General features: G+C 44.0%; 1 protein-coding gene across 3 annotated transcripts in view; it reads left to right on the plus strand.

The window, feature by feature from the left end:
- The window catches only part of slc36a4 (solute carrier family 36 member 4), a 457,837-nt gene that overhangs the window by 199,350 nt on the left and 241,057 nt on the right, over window positions 1-17,430 (plus strand). Inside the window, exon 11 of one of the 3 annotated variants that reach the window (XM_070891990.1) lies at window positions 7,998-8,809. The exons of the other annotated variants lie outside the window; for them this stretch is intronic. Coding sequence (XP_070748091.1) covers window positions 7,998-8,013 — 16 coding nt within the window. The 3' untranslated portion in view covers window positions 8,014-8,809. Of the gene's footprint in view, window positions 1-7,997; window positions 8,810-17,430 lie in introns of those variants that run through there. 3 annotated transcript variants of the gene reach the window in all.

Raw genomic sequence — 17,430 nt, forward strand, 5'->3', positions numbered from 1 at the left:
GGAGCAGTCCTACGAGGAGGCCTTCGGACCTACCCGCTCCCCTCCGCACAGGGTGCCCAAAGATCAGGAGAGTGGGACTGAAGTGCTGCCAGAATTTCAGGAGCAGCCCCTTCAAATAATAAAACAGGGGCTGCAACCTCGTGCATTCCATAAAAACATGGAACACGGACTCTTCTAGACCGCAGAAATTGCAGGCGGCCTGGGAGTCCGTGAACCGGCTTAAAAATTTGTTGCACGGCACTGCTCCGTGCACCACCCTCCAGGCCAAGTCCCCGATGAATAGTGGGAGGACCCCTGCGTAGAGTGCCCTCCATCGGGGACCCCCGCCTTCTCCGGACGGCAAGATGGTACGCCATGGCGTGTCCGGACGGCCGGCGAGGATGGCAAAGTTGAGGGTGTGCAGGAGCAGCCCGTACAGGAAACCCCTCCGCGCGGAACTGAAAGGCACGGAGGGGATTTCCCCGAGGCGGCTCAAGTTGTGAGGCGCCGGCATCCTTGTGCATGAATCCCAAAAAGTTAGTTTGCAGGTGCAGCAGGTAATCAGGAAGGTGAATGGAATGTTGGCCTTCATTGCGAGAGGGATGGAGTACAAAAGCAGGGAGGTCCTGCTGCAACTGTACAGGGTATTGGTGAGGCCGCACCTGGAGTACTGCGTGCAGCTTTGGTCACCTTACTTAAGGAAGGATATACTAGCTTTGGAGCGGGTACAGAGACGATTCACTAGGCTGATTCTGGAGATGAGGGGGTTACCTTATGATGATAGATTGAGTAGACTGGGTCTTTACTCGTTGGAGTTCAGAAGGATGAGGGGTGATCTTATAGAAACATTTAAAATAATGAAGGGGATGGACAGGATAGAGGGAGAGAGGTTGTTTCCACTGGTCCGGGAGACTAGAACTAGGGGGCACAGCCTCAAAATACGGGGGAGCCAATTTAAAACCGAGTTGAGAAGGAATTTCTTCTCCCAGAGGGTTGTGAATCTGTGGAATTCTCTGCCCAAGGAAGCTGTTGAGGCTAGCTCATTAAATATATTCAAATCACAGATAGATAGATTTTTAATCAATAAGGGAATTAAGGGTTATGGGGAGCGGGCGGGTAAGTGGAGCTGAGTCCACGGCCAGATCAGCCATGATCTTGTTGGGTGGCGGAGCAGGTTCGAGGGGCTAGATGGCCTGCTCCTGTTCCTAATTCTTATGTTCTTATTAATGTTGGGGAGGTCCAGAACCAGGAGTCACGGTCTAAGGATGGGGTTGGGCCATTTGGGACCGAGATGAGGAGAGACTTCTTCACCCAGAGAGTGGTGGGCCTGTGGAGTTCTCTACCACAGAAAGTTGTTGAGGCCGATTCACTGAAAAAATTCAAAAAGGAGTTAGATGTAGTCCTTACTACTAGGGGGATCAAGGGGTATGGCGAGAAAGCAGGAATGGGGTACTGAAGTTGCATGTTCAGCCATGAACTCATTGAATGGCGGTGCAGGCTTGAACGGCTGAATGGCCTACTCCTGCACCTATTTTCTATGTTTCTATGTTCCTATTTCTTATGTCCATATGGTCTGAAATCCTGACATAAGGGATGTATTGCCTTACCCTTCACTGCATATGCACCAAAACCTAAACTGTTCTGATTGGGTTCCACCCAGTGAAGTCTTTGATTATCATTGGGCCTGTCCTTGGATTTACATGCAGCTGCAATGTGTCCCCTTACTTAGTAGCATCTTGCCCACTTGAACCGATACTGTTGTGCGGTATGGTTGTCATTACACCCATGACATCAATTTTTCTTGGTTTCATAACTCTCATACTAATCAGGGCTCATAATTTTCTTCATTTCTACAGCCCTACTACTACTGCTGGTAATGGGTGAAATTCCTTAATATTTTTTCTGCTATTTCCATGGCAGTTGGTATCTTGCAAGCTCTCTTAAAAGAGAGATCATCCATACCTAACAATTTTGACTGGATGCGTTCATCTGTTAATCACACACAAATTTATCTCGAAGAGCCCTTTTTAGGAATCCTCCAAAATTGCAATGTAGAGACAATTTTCTTATGGCAATATTGTATTCACTGATGGTTTGATCAGCCCTTTGGTTTCTCACTGAAACTTATAGCACTCCGCTATTTCTAAAGGCTATGGATCAAAATGATTCTCCAACATCTGTAGTATGTCTGAGAATGAAGCATCCTTAACCTTTCTTGGGTTTAACAAATTCACTAAGATACTATAATTCTTTGCTCCAGTCATGACTGACAGAGTGGCTTTCATCTTCTCCTGGACTGCTTGATTCCTTAATTGCGAATCTGCCATACCTGCTGGGACTTCATTGACATAATTAGCTCTAAAAACATTTGTAATCCTTCCCTGTAAGATCTGAACGATTTCTTATTCTTGCCAAAAGCTGCCAAATTACTGAAATAACTCATTGTCACATCCATATTGCCTTCTTGCCATAATAGTGGCTAATCACTCTCAATAATCTTGAGTTGCTTTTCAATGAGTCCAAGTGGCTTTCCACAAGCTCTCTTTGTCAGTTCCACACTGTTCACTGCTCACAAAAAAGGGCACTGCCAACTCTTATTTGGGTACCACGCTGTCGGTACATCATCTTGCTGTGCTCCACTTGCATTTGCCTTCAAAAGGAAATTTGACCAAAATTTCTTCATGAAGAACCTCCCATTCTGGTTGCCATTTTGTAATTTATTTGCCTCATGGTTTCTTTGCTTAAGAATTCATAGCAACATATTACTATTAAGAACTAGTTGGTTTATTAACAAAGCTTTACCAATCACACTACACATTACCAGTTCAACCACTAGGCTCACAACTGCATACCTCATCGTGGATGATCTAAACCCAAATTACTGGGGTTTTATTGAGTCTTGTGAACATCACGTGACTGGCTGAGCCACTCACAATGCAACAGCTCTACAATATATCTTAAATAACGATAAAGCCAAGTGCCCCTTAATAAAGGGACACTAGAACACATAAATTAACAAATAAAACTTTAAATGGAATTTTAACCAATGAAATTAAAATTTGGATGCTGGGGGTGATGATACATTCCAGTCCGTCCAGTGCCTACCTCTTATGGAAGGTCGCGAGTGTACCAGTGGACACCGCATGCTCCATCCCCAGGGACACCCTGGCACGGACGTAACAACAGAAAAGAGGCAGGCAGTCAGGCTGAACGACCCTCTCGACCGCCAGTTGCCTGCACCAGTTAATGGCCACCTTGGCCAGGCCCAGAAGCAATCCAACGAGGAGGCCCTCCGACCTGCCCGCTCCCCTCCACACTGGATGTCCAAAGATCAGGAGCGTCCGGGCAAAAATTAACAGTCACTTGGGCAAGTGTGGATTAATTAAGGAAAGCCAGCACGGATTTATTAAAGGCAATTCGTGTTTAACTAACTTGCCACATAATAAGCTACAAAGTTGAAGCCCATGGAATAAAATGGACAGTGACAGTGAATACGAAATTGGTTGAGTGACAGGAAACAGAGAGTATTGGTGAATGCTTGTTTTTCGGACTGGAGGTTGGAATACATTGGTGTTCCGCAAGGGTCAGTACTCGGACTGCTGCTTTTCATATATATTAATGATTTGGACTTGTGTTTACAGATGACACAAAACTTGGAAGTATAGTGAACAGTGAAGAGGATAGTGAAAGATTTCAAGAGGACATAGGCTGGTGGAATGGGCGGACCTGTGGCAGATGAAGTTTAACGCAGAAAAGTGCAAAGTCATTCATTTTGGTAGGAAGAATGAGGAGAGGCAATATAAAGTAAAGGGTATAATTCTAAAGTGATTGCAGGAACAGAGAGACCTGGTGGTATATGTGCATAAATCATTGAAAGTGACAGGGCAGTTTGAGAAAGCGGTTAAAAAAGCATAGGGGATTCTGGGCTTTATAAATAGTATTATAGAGTATTATAAGGAAGTTATGATGAACCTTTATTAAAACACTGGTTCGGCCCCAACTGGCATGTTGTGTCCAATTCTGGGCACCACACTTTAGGAACAATGTAAAGGCTTTGGAGAGAGTGCAGAAAAGATTTACAAGAATGGTTCCAGGGATGAGGGACTTTGGTTATGTGGATAGACTGGGGAAGCTGGGGTTGTTCTCTTTAGAGCAGAAAAGATTAAGAGGAGATTTGATAGCGGTGTTCAAAATCATGAGGGGTCCAGACAGAGCAGATTGAAAGAAACTGTTCCCATTGGCAGAAGAGTCGAGAACCCAGAGGACACAGAATTAAAGTGATTGGGAGAAAATCCAAAGGCGACATGAGGATAAACCTTTTTACGCAGTGAGTGGTTATGATCTGGAATACACTGCCTGAAAGGGTGCTATGACAGATTCATTCGTGGCTTTCAAAAGGAAATTAGATAAGTACCGGAAGGAAAAAAAAAATGCAGGGCTACCGTGGTGGAAAGGGCAGGGGACTGGGACTAGCTGAAGTGCTCTTGCAGAGAGCCGGCATGGGCTCGGCGGGCCAATTAGCCTTCTACAATGCTGTGACGATTCTAAGAAAGTGCACTGTTTATCAGAAAAGATTTGACCTTTGATATTGTGAGACACGTTATTTTATCACAGTTCAGATACATTGGGGTATAAATTGTGCTTTGCACATGATTTTTAACGGCATAACGCTAACAGATTTAGCTGTGGGACGGCCCATGCCCAATCTATACATGAGCTTAGGCCACTGCTAAATTCATCGGGCATAGAAACATAGAAAATAGGTGCAGGAGTAGGCCATTCGGCCCTTCGAGCCTGCACCACCATTCAATAAGATCATGGCTGATCATTCACCTCAATACCCCTTTCCTGCTTTCTCTCCATACTTCTTGATCCCTTTAGCCTTAAGGCCATATCTAACTCCCTCTTGAATATATCTAACGAATTGACATCAACAACTCTCTGCGGTAGAGAATTCCACAGGCTAATAACTCTCTGAGTGAAGAAGTTTCTCCTCATCTCGGTCCTAAATGGCTTACCCCTTATCCTTAGACTGTGACCCCTGGTACTGGACTTCCCCAACATCGGGAACATTCTTCCTGCATCTAATCTGTCTAGTCCTGTCAGAATTTTATGTTTCTATGAGATCCCCTCTCATTCTTCTAAACTCCAGTGAATACAGGCCCAGTCGATCCAGTCTCTCCTCATAGGTCAGTCCTGCCATCCCGGGATCAGTCTTATTTTCTTTGTGTCTCAAGCGTCCGTCTAAAACCGGTATTGGGTCAATAATTAACATGTGCAAGGGCCTAACGTCTGTTGAAGCACCCCTCTGAAAAATTTCAGGCCCTAATAAGCAGAACCTACGGCTACCAACGAAAGGTGTAGTTTTCTTAAATTCAGATTTAAAAGTAACTTTAGTGTGAAGCTAGGAGGAGCAGGAGTGAATATATATCCCTTTGCATCCTAAAGCAACCTCAGCTTCTCTTTCGCACCTCCCCCCCCGCCACCCCCGCTCTCCCCATATAGAAATGTTTAAATCTGGTTTTATTTCACCGATTTTACTTGTCAGATTCCGACTGAAGGGAATCATACAAATGAACATCACTATACTGCCATTTTTTTCTTTCATCACCTTAGTGAATTTTTTTGTTGCATAAACTTGAGTATCTACATTACAAACCACTATGGTTCTGAAAACAAGGCTATCGGATAGCTCTCCTCTTTGCAAGCTCTCATTGTAGATAAGAACTCCCTCACCCTTGAAGCCATATGACACAAAGCATGGGTATGCTCCAACTGCACCAAAGCCCTTTCTAAAAGTTCTGTGGAAAAATATTTTGTTCAGGGGATATTTCATCACTGGGTCAGGTCGATGGACTGCAGTGGATTTTTCTAGTCTTTTACATTCTTGTGTACCTTGCATTGAAGTAGAATTGAAGTAAAGAAACCACTATTATAAAAAATTAACTTTTTATATTGAGTATATATATTTATATAGTGTCTTATCTCGTTTCTTGAATGTCCCAAAGTGCTTCATGTCCACGTAATTAGTTTTGAATTGTAGCCTATGTTGTAACTTGGGCAAACAATAGCACAGCACATGAGAAGAATAGCCATTTAATCAGTTTTTTTTTGTAGTGATGTTTGAGGGAAAGATGTTGGCCAGGACACTAGGAGATCTCCCTGTCCTTGTTTGAATGGTGGTATGGGATCTTTTATGTCCACCTAAAGAAGCAAATCTGGCCTTGATTTTAACATTTCCTCTAAATGATGGCACCTCTGGCAATGTGAAGATAGTACTTTTATTTATATAGCGCCTTTCATCACATCCAAATCACTTCACAGCCAACAAAGTTCAGGTTGAACCTCCCTTATCTGGAACCCTCGGGACCTGACCTGGCCTGTCCTGGATAAGGGATTTTTCTGGACGAGGGATGGTCATGTTAAATTCGATGGTACAGGGGATATCGGGACTGGCTGGCTTGCAGCTGGGAATGCGGCAGAGTGATCATGGGGGGTGGGGGCGGTGGATCGTGGGATAAGGCCAGCGATTGCGGGAGTCGGCAGCAAGGAAGGACATCAATTTGTTCATGTTGGAGTTCTGCGCATGCACCAGCCAGTGGCCGGGAATGGTTCTGGATGAGGGGTGGTTCCGGATAAGGGAGTTCTGGACAAGGGAGGTTCAACCCCTACTTTTGAAATGTAGGACAACACGACACTCCGCAATGAGATAAATAGCCAGATAATTGGTTTTAGTGATGTTGGTTCAGGGATAATGTTGGCTAGGACTCGGGGGAGCCGGGGGGGGGGGAAACTCCCCTGCTCAGCTTTGAATCTTTTACATCCACCTGAGGGGGCTGACAGGGCCTCGGTTTAACATCTCATTTGAAAGACGGCATCTCCATCACTGCAGCACTTTCTCAATACTGCACTGAAGTCTCGGCCTGAATTATGTGCTCAAGTCTTTTGAGTGTGGCTTCAACCCACAATCTTCTGACTCCCATCGAGATCGCTAATATCTGAGCCAAGGCTGACACACAAGTACAGTTGAAGATCCCGGGATAGGATACGGGACAGGTTGCGCTAGGATACAGTGTGGTTTGCGCTAAGATAATTATGCTCGCTCGCAATTTTTGTCCCTTCCTTTCCACCCCATGGGCGGTGATTCTCCCTTGGGAACCTCGTCCAGTGTCCCCATTTTACACCTACCAGTCCAAACGATGAGCGTTGGCTGAATATTCTGCCGATGAGGCATCACAGCCAAGTCTCAAGCTTGTCCTCATTCAACGCCCATACACTTTCCAGCAGAAGTCATTGGACAGTGAACAGGAGAAGGTATTCTGGCTGACTTCTCCGCTCCTTAGCCCAGGGAGCATTCAGGTAAATTGTAGGACCCTGACTCCATAATTCGGGCGAGATCAGCTAACTCACCACAGGGTGAAGATGGAACCTGGGCCCTTCCTGCTTTGTGTGTGGCTCGATACCACACCACATGAGATCAGGTAACACGCAGGGGCTGGAAACTGCCATGTGTGCCCTCCTGCTGCCAAGGACATTGCCATCCATCTGCCTCACTGTTGGGCTCAGTAAAGTTTGAACAAATGAGCCACTCCCACCCCCGCCTTATTATACATACACACACGCACACACACACGCAACTTTTGTGCATTTTGCACTCGATGTGAGGCATGTCAGTGCAGTGGAATACTTCCCATTTCAGGCACACAATGTCAACAAACACTCCCAGGTCAGGTACAGCACGAGTTATATACAGAGTAAAGCTCACACTGTACTGTCCCATCAAACACTCCCAGGGCATGTACAGTATGAGTTATATACAGAGTAAAGCTCACACTGTACTGTCCCATCAAACACTCCCAGGGTGGGTACAACACAGGTTCAAAACAGTAAAGTTCCTTCTACACTGTGCCATCAAATGCTCCCAGGGCAGGTACAGAACAAGTTAGATACAGAGTAATGGTGGGTTGAGGGGACAGCTCTTGACCCATGTGGCTGATGTGTCCCTTCATGTTTTCCAGGTGTAGTGAGGGATGACGTCATCCTTTTGTGAAGTGGCCTTTGGAGGATCCTGCAAAATGAGATGACGTCTTCCTGGCTGCGTTATGCTTCTTGGATGTTGATGCTAATGGTATCCAGCCCCTCCTCTTCCTCTGCTGCTTCTTCCTCGGGCAAGATGATGGTACCTTCTTCGGGGGTATCAGCGATGAATTGGGATGTCGATGAATGTGTAGATTAGCATTTTAGATTGCCAGCGTAATCAGGAGCTTTTTTTAAAAAGACTGCTGAATAAGACATTGCACAAATATTTGTTGGTCAAATTCTTTGAATGTAGATAAAACTAGAAACGGATATTGTCTTTTTTATCTGTTATACAATATTATGGGCATCCAGATCAAGTTAATTTAAATTGTATATGGTTGATCATTTTAATATAGTCTGCATTATAACATCCATATATATAAATAACAATGCTAAATATGAGGGCTTCGTAGGTGCGCATTCTTTGTTACTGCTGTAGTTGAAAATTATGGTCAATTTTTTCTTCCTGTTTTTCAGTGGTATTTTTTATCCTCCTTTCACTTGGCTTTAATTTGGGCCATCTTCCCCATCAATTTGAAGACATTGAAGTGCTTTCTTCTGCATCCTTTCTGATTTATAAATAGTTTTTTTGACTACACTAGTGAGGTCTTAGTTGCCCATGAACTGCATGTAATGGGCATTTTGAATTCCTAATGTCGATTGAAATATGAAGCTCCAGCTGTTTTGCAATGTTTTTACACACCAATTTCATCAATCTGCTGCTAATGTAAAATAAATTATACTTTGTAAACTGAGGTCTCTGGGATCACTTTCACTTGTTAAGCTGTGTAATATTTATTGCATCTTGCATTGTGCTGGATGAGTTAACCTACCATTGGTATATTAGCTTACAAAAATGTGGAAAGCAGCACACGGATCTGTCATGTGTCATGTAATTGCTGCTCAAATAACCTTCACACCAAAAGAACACTCCACCCTAAATGCTTCAGATCATGCAATTGTTGATACTCAGTTTTTCCTTCCAGATTGGTTTTAAGCTCATCTTCCTGGTGGCATCAATGGGATTTTGCAAAGGAGTTTGGAGTTTTGGTACACTTTGAAACTTTTTGATATTGATACCCTTTCCAATACAGTATTGCTATCACTGATGGCCCTGACTTTGCTGGCACCACTGTAATGTAAATAAGGCTGCCATTGGAGGAGCTGGGAGATGTTGTTGCACTGCTCTTCCAAGAATCGAAGTGTAGCTGCCTGCAAATGTTTACAATTGATGCCATTTTTCTGGCCACAGAGAAGCTGTGCTCAACCACCAGTACAGTATATGCCAGGGGCAAGGATGTGGTAGCTAAGAAGGAAAGGCACAAATATACATTGCAGATGGGAGTTCTGTAGAGTGCAACCCGCAGTGTAAATAGAATTAGTTTCCCAGTAACGACAGCTGCAGTATATTGGAGTTGCTTCTAATGGTAGTTTTGTAACTTAATGGGTGCATCATTGTTTCATTATCTTGTTCCAGCATTTGAGAGGTCTTGGTCTTTGGGATGACAGACATTTCCAGTCCTGTGCTTTCCTGGTGATATAATGTAAGACAATGTTATAAGGTGTTGAATGGTTATTTTAACGCTTCCAGTTGATAACTGTATTGTACATGCCAGACACGAGACTCCCAAAGCAAGCGTTCTACTCGAAACTCCTTCATGGCAAACAAGCCAAAGGTGGACAGAGGAAACGTTACAAGGACACCCTCAAAGCCTCCCTGAAAAAGTGCAACATCCCCACCGACACCTGGGAGTCCCTGGCCAAAGACCGTCCTAAGTGGAAGAAGTGCATCCGGGAGGGCGCTGAGCACCTCGAGCGCATCGCCGAGTGCATGCAGAAAATAAGCGCAGGCAGTGGAAAGAACGTGTGGCAAACCAGTCCCACCCTCCCTTACCCTCAACGACTCTCTGTCCCACCTGTGGCAGGGACTGTGGTTCTCTTATTGGACTATTCAGCCACCTGAGAGTGGAAGCAAGTCTTCCTCGATTTCAAGGGACTGCCTATGATGATGACCAAATTTTTTCTGGAAAATAATAAAAGTATCTTCAAAACGAATCAGTGTGTAATTTGATGCTGTCCAGTTACTGTAATGACATGTGTGCTCCTATAAATGAACACAATTTTAAATGATTAAATGGGATTACATTTATATGTTGTACAAAACATTTAAATGAAAACATACTGGCATTAGGTATTGTAGTCTAATATCAATCTGCCGCTATTTAGCATAACCGAAATTTGCAACCCACTGGTGGGATGTTTGCTTATCATTATGATCAAAGCAAATAATTCCATCTTGTTTATGATGGAATTTGCATAATAAATGGGTATTCACCAGCAAACAAATTAACATTTATAAAAAATTTAGCATGCAAGCTCTTAATGAGATGTAAATCCCTGACTAGTTACTCTATAGAGTATGATGGTTGATCAGATTGCTCATTGTCAAACCTGTCCATAAACCTGAGGTTTATATGACCTTAGGCTCCTACAAATTCAAGTCTGTTGAAGCACATTAATACAGATCTTCACAGCCCTCAATATTTTAGATTGGAATAGCTATTCAACATTTTTCACTACTAAGGTTCTGAACACTGACTATGTGTAGATATTATTTATACCCACTACAAGATGTATTGCTGTGTGTAATTCTAAGTGCAATTTAGCTGTGTCCACTTATCCAGAGTGTACACAAAACGGTAAATGCCATCTTTACAGCATTAATCCCCTAAACTTTGGTTCATTTATGTGTTACATATAACTTGTGACTGGCTAGATATTTGTGGAATCTCACCTGATAGGAACATTTGATGATCATTCGCTTCATGCCAAATTATATTTTCCTTTTCCTAATCAATTTCTCCTTTACCATTCCTTTTCTGAAGTGGTGACTGATACTGGATTCAGTGGTCTGCAAAGTCCCTCTTTCCCATCCCTGTACCTTCACTAAGTGGCTGTATATTTTGTGTTGGGCGGGCCACATTGTCTGCATGCCCGACACATGACTCCCAAAACAAGCGTTCTACTCTGAACTCCTACATGGCAAGCGAGCCCCAGGTGGGCAGAGAAAACGTTTCAAGGACACCCTTAACGCCTCCTTGATAAAGTGCAACATCCCCACTGACACCTGGGAATCCCTGGCCAAAAACCGTCCTAAGTGGAGGAAGAGCATCCGGGAGGGCGCTGAGCACTTCGAGTCTCTTGGCCGAGAGCATGCAGAAAACAAGCGCAGGCAGCGGAAGGCGTGTGTGGCAAACCAGACTCCTCACCCACCCTTTCCTTCAACGACTGTCTGTCCCACCTGTGACAGAGCCGGTAATTCCCGTATTGGACTGTACAGTCACCTAAGAACTCACTTTTAGAGTGGAAGCAAGTCTTCCTCGATTTCGAGGGACAGCCTATGATGATGATGTATATTTGTGAGCCTGGATCATTTAACTTTGGGGGAGGGGAAAAACATTGCAGCTAAGCCTGATCCTGCCTTCATCTGATATCCATGCACATGCCTTGTCCAGCATGGGTCACTGGATACCAATTACGACCAGGAACCTAGCTTTAATTTTCTTCTTTCTACTTGGGAAATGCTGAAACCAACTGCTACTTCTCTTGCAGACTCTTGCCCTCCCTATGGCCTCAGACAAAATGGACTAACTAAACATTGGCCAGTATTTGAAGCTGGGATTTTCCTGATCTATGTGGTTTGAAACCACACCAAGCATTGCATTTAGTTATCATTCCATCGAGGAAAATTTAAGCTGTATTTTCTGAATAAAGAGTCAAAAGGGACTGTGTGTGAAGGTTTTGAGCACGTACGTTGCTTGAAGGGGATTTGTGCTCACTTTCTGTTACCAATATCCATAATTCACATACAAAAGATCTAAATATGTACCTGTGATGGCCTAGTGGGTAAAGAGGCTGGTCAATGTCACACCCTGCCACAAAACAAAAGGTTTAATTCCTATTTTGCGCTTCTTGCATTGAACTCCGCCATTACAGCAGTTGGAGTGCTGCAATTGATTCAAGTGCTGTGGAGCTAGGGAAGGGAAAAACCAGCCAGCGTTCCTGCTTCTCATCACTGTCCAGTGACTCCTGAAAAATGCATACTGCGCATGTCAGGTAAGGACAGGATCAGACTGACTGTTATGCACTCCACAGTAAAATTGTTTGCTAACTTGTGGAGCTGCCACTTATGTGACGTATCAGAAATTGCCAGATGACCATGGAACCGTACCCCTGTCAGAGTTAATGTTTTCAGGTGTAGGGGAAAAGAAAAGACGAAAGCTATTTTGTACTTTCTCTTCCCCTCTAAATTTTCATTTTAAATTAGCCAAGGCTGTTCTGTGATCATTTGAGAATGACCTGTAGTTGTTGATTCTCAGTTTTCTTGATGGTGCTGCTTCATTATTTTTGCTTTACCAAAATTGGGAGCTATTGAGAGTTCAAACCTACATCCCACATGGAGCAGAAGCAATTCAAGGGTGTAGTAACAGAGATGGAAAGATAATAAACATACAAATTGTGATGGGAGAGAGAAACGGTTATATTTAGTGAAGAACTGGAAATGAAAGACACAAGCAACCATACATAATAAAAAGAAACTCTCAGGGAAGCTAATCCAGAGTGAAAGAGTGGTGAGAAGTCAAATCTCTGAAGAAGCACAGACTGAATTTCCTCAGTGAGAGGGAGGTGAAATACTACGCCTTCTCCCTATACTCTAGTGATAATGGGCCCAAATTTGCCCAGGCGTCTTTTTTTTTAGAGCAACTTGATTTTTCTGGGGTATCTTAAAAATCCCCATTCTGCACATTTAATTTGCGCCAGTATAAGTGAGCTAGTTAGGATTTTTTTTTGTTTCGTTTTTTTTTCAAAAGGGGGCGTTACCAGCCACTTATGCCCGTTTTAGTCATTTAAGCCAGTTTGGACAGCTAATAGTTGCTCCAAACTAACTTAGGCCAGCGTATGTGGCCACTTGTGGCCGCACAGAAAACCTTTGCGGAGAGTTAAGAAATCAGCGCAGGTAGCCAGAGATAGGGGGGAAAGGGAAGCGGAGAGAACCTTGCAAAGCACTAAACACCTTCACAACAACTAATACAGATCTTGTGCTGTAACTTTTGCATAATTTACACATTCCACTATATAAAGCTTCATAAAATATGCCCTTTTTAATATCATTTATATCAGAAGGCAAAGAGTTTCATAAAACCATTTATGAATCAAATATTTTGCTAGCAGCTCTGAACTATAATTTAAGCCATACCTGTTGGAAGTTATCGTAATTATTAGTGTAATCTGTTACTTTCATTATTTTAATCATTCTACCAGTACTGTGAAATTGGAAAACAAAATACACAGTACAAGAACAGAAAATCAAGTTATATTGGGCCCAAGTTTCCACAAGAAAAAAAACGGGCGCCCCTCCGAGCTGGGCGCCCGTTTTTCGCGCCTAAAACGGCGCCTAAAAAAATCCTCGGTAGTCTGCACCTCCTTACAGGTCCTCTGGCCCTTGGCGCAGCCAGCACGAGCTGTGGGGGGGCGGAGCCAGGTCCCGGCGCTGAAAACAGTGCCAGGACCTCTGCACATGCGCGCTATAGTCGGCACGCAAGTGCAGTAGCTCCAGGTGCCGAACTGTGTGGGAGGGGCCCGAAGCACGCAGCCCCTAGCCCTGGCCCAATGGCCTCACTGGGGCTCCTCCCACGGCCAGCTCCTGCTCCCCGCCTGACCAGACCCGACACTCGCTCTCCCCTCCCCCCGCCGACCTGACCCGACCCGACCCGACCCGACACCCGCTCCCCCCCACCCCCCCCAACGACCTGAGACCCGAGACCCGCTCCCCCCCCCGCCCCGAGACCCGCTCCCGCCCCCCCCCGCACCGACCCGAGACCCGCTCTTCCCCCCCCCTCCGACTGACCCGACCCGCGCTCCTGTTCCCCGACCCGACGCCCCCCACCCTCTCTCTCTCTCTCTCTCTCTCTCCCTCTCCCTCTCTCTCTCTCTCTCTCTCTCTCTCTCTCTCTCTCTCTCTCTCTCTCCCTCCCTCCCTCCCTCCCTCCCTCCCTCCCTCCCTCCCTCCCTCCTCCCCTCCCCTCCACCCTCTCTCTCTCCTCCCCCTCCCCCCTCCCCTCTCTCTCTCTCTCTCTCTCTCTCCCTCCCCCCCACCCCTCTCTCCCTCTCCCTCTCCCTCGCCCCCTCCCGCTCAGCGGCACGAACGGCTGCAGAATTCTCCCTGGCTGAAGCACTTTCACACAGGTAGGAAGATGGTTTATTTAATCTTTTCGTGGCTTATAAATGTTTATTCAGGTTGGATTTATTTGTATAATATTTGTAGAAGTATAAATAAGGATTTATTGTCGAATTTAATGAGTTCCCTCCCCCCCCACCTCGTTCTGGACGCCTAATTTGTAACCTGCGCCTGATTTTTTAATGTGTAGAACAGGTTTTTTCAGTTCTACAAAAATCTTCACTGGCTCCATTCTACTTTAGTTTGGAGTACATTTTCACTGTGGAAACTTTCAAATCAGGCGTCAGTGGCCGGACACGCCCCCTTTTGAAGAAAAAATTCTGTTCTAAACTAGAACTGTTCTACCTGACTAGAACTGCAGAAAAAAAAATGTGGAGAATTGCGATTTCTAAAATAGTCCGTTCGCCACCAATTGCTCCTAAAAATCAGGCGCGAGTCATGTGGAAACTTGGGCCCCTTGAAACACAGTCAATCCTTGAGGCTAAATCTACATCCAAGGAATTCTTGTCAGTGAAGCTAATCTGTTCTGTCTGAGGTAACCTTTATATGGATTAGGTACACTCGGTCATTTCTCTTCATAAATGTAGTTTGCCAAGATCTATTTGAATTTGTGCGCATTGCTAATCATCATTTCCACTCTTTCCAATTTGTTATCGTCTGCAAAATTGGATATTTTGGACACAATTCCTTTTTCTAAATCATTTAAAGAAACTTTCCTCCTTCTCCCCCACCCTGATCAAAGCTCTTCCTCCCCGATCAAAAGTATCCCGCACCAACATGTTTCTTGTAGCCCTCAGCACAAGAAGGCAGCGGCCGGCCCGTGCGGCAGGCCACTCGGCCCAGGATAGGGGCGGGACACATATCATCACAATCATGGGAGGAGCTACTGCGCATGTGCGAATGCTCTACTGCGCATGCGGACAGCTGGCTGCCGGCACTTTTTTAAGTGCCGGGCCCTAGCTCCGCCCCCCAATGGACTCGCTGCGCCAAGCCCTGGGAGAGTCAGCAGAGGGGCCAGAATCCCAGGACATCTTTTTGGCGCCGTTTGGATCGTAGGAAGTCGGCGCATCTCATGTGAGTGCGCCGAAAAAACGGGAGAGCCAAATTTAGGCCCAATGAAGGGATCTGAGAGATCTTCAGAGGTATCCAACACAGCAAAGTACCTTCAGCATATCAAACGGCTGCTCTGGGTCAGATCGGCTGCAGATAAAACATTTAATTCATTTAAACAGTCATTATCATGGGAGTCAGAAAGGAGTTTGTACACTGAGGTTTCATATATTTCAGCATGTTCAATATGTTTAGCTCCACTATACACATTTTATAGGTGCAAAATAAAATGGAAGCAAGGTATTTTAAGCACAGATGTGATTCATAGACCTGATTTTATGTGCATCTTATCCCGAGTTTATTGCCTTTTCACGACCTCCCGATACACCAACTGCAGAATTCGCTCACAGCCATTTCAGAAAAAAAATTTCACTTAAAGTTGTGGTACGAGCATTTCATGTGCACAAATTCTCCCAAGAAATGTTCAACTTCCTATGGTTGTCATACTACTTCATTCAGTATCCTATTTTAGCAGCTTCTCTCTAGCATTTCTCTGTATTAATTACTGTTTAACAGATTTCATTGTAGTTGTACTGAGTGTATCTGTTGCTAAAGGTGATTATTGACAGTTCTTCGGTAAAGTTTCACAAAGGCTTACTGTTAGTGGCCTCTACTCGAGAAAAGTGGAAATGCTGTGGTCGAGTGCTCATTTTTCATTTTAGCCCCATTTGTTTGAGTCCTGTGTTGTGATAGTTGTAGAGCACATCTTTTATAAAATACACAAAAATCTAAACAAAACCAATAAACCTATTGAGCAAAATTAATTTTTTTATATTCCGCAGTTCTTAAATTGCTGTTTGTTTGGCAGTATGAACTGATGCATGCAACTAAATAATTGTGATTTTCCACTATGCTTTTACATCTAGAAGAGGGTAAATAAAATTTCATGGTATACTGGTTATAATGAAATTACTTCCTCATTTGGTAGGTGCAACAAGGACCTGGAATAGTGAGGGACAGAACATTAACAGTTATCTCTGCATGTAGTACAAGTTTTATAGAGCTACAACATTTGTGCCAAATCCTGAGGCAGATTCATATGCATTGTTGAATCAGACATGATGTGCATCCACAAATATATTAAAATATTAATCTTTGTTCCCTTCTTTGTGCCACAGCATGTGTAGAAAATTATAGATCGTCAGAGCACAGTTGTATTGGCATTGCAAGATGCTGTACAAGTTCAATTTTATAATGCTACAAATGCAATTATCCACCTCATAAGCCATACTTGCAACAGAGCATGCTTTGTTGATACCTTTCTCAAAATCTTTGTTTCTAACTAACTAGTTTGTAGTGACCTATATTCACAACAGAATGTATTTAGATTTTTGCAATGATTACTGTATCCTAAAGATTACTGACTTTTGAATAATTACATTTCGCAAGTGCCGGCAGTTATATGTCAAAGCATGCCATCAAAGTACAAGTCTCAAGCAATTACTTTTGTGTATTGATTTATATTGCACATTAAGAACAGTGAGCTTCTCCTCATTGGAGCAGTCGAGAATTCTGTCATTTCGACAGTCACAGAACTTGAGGAAAGATTTGTGGTGGCTTAGATTCTTAGAATTGCGGTTTGGATTAGATCCATGTATTGTTTTTGCAAGGTCAAGAGGGGACAGATTAAATTGACAGCAGGATATAGTTATAAGTCCTATTTTAGATGCTGTGATTAAATGAAGCTGTCATATTAAATTAAGCGAATGTACATGTATTCGACAGATCTAGAGTCGGTTGAGTGAACATTAACATACTGTTTTTAATGTAGAGCATCATCCTAAGGTGCTTCACAGAAGTGTAATCGGACAAAAGTGGACGGCGAGCCAAAGTAGGAGAGATTGAAGAGGGTTGGAGGATGACCAAAAGCTGAGTCAAAGAGATGGGTCAACACCATGATGGGAAGTAAACACGAGGGTGAGAATTTTAAATTGCAGGTGCTGGAAGACCTTGAGTCAATATAGGTCAGATGATAGGCGAGCGGAGACAGGCAGCAGTGTTTTGGATGAGCTGAAGTTTATGGA

Source organism: Pristiophorus japonicus, chromosome 10 (assembly GCF_044704955.1).
Source record: "Pristiophorus japonicus isolate sPriJap1 chromosome 10, sPriJap1.hap1, whole genome shotgun sequence".
Classification (NCBI taxonomy): Eukaryota; Metazoa; Chordata; class Chondrichthyes; family Pristiophoridae; genus Pristiophorus; species Pristiophorus japonicus.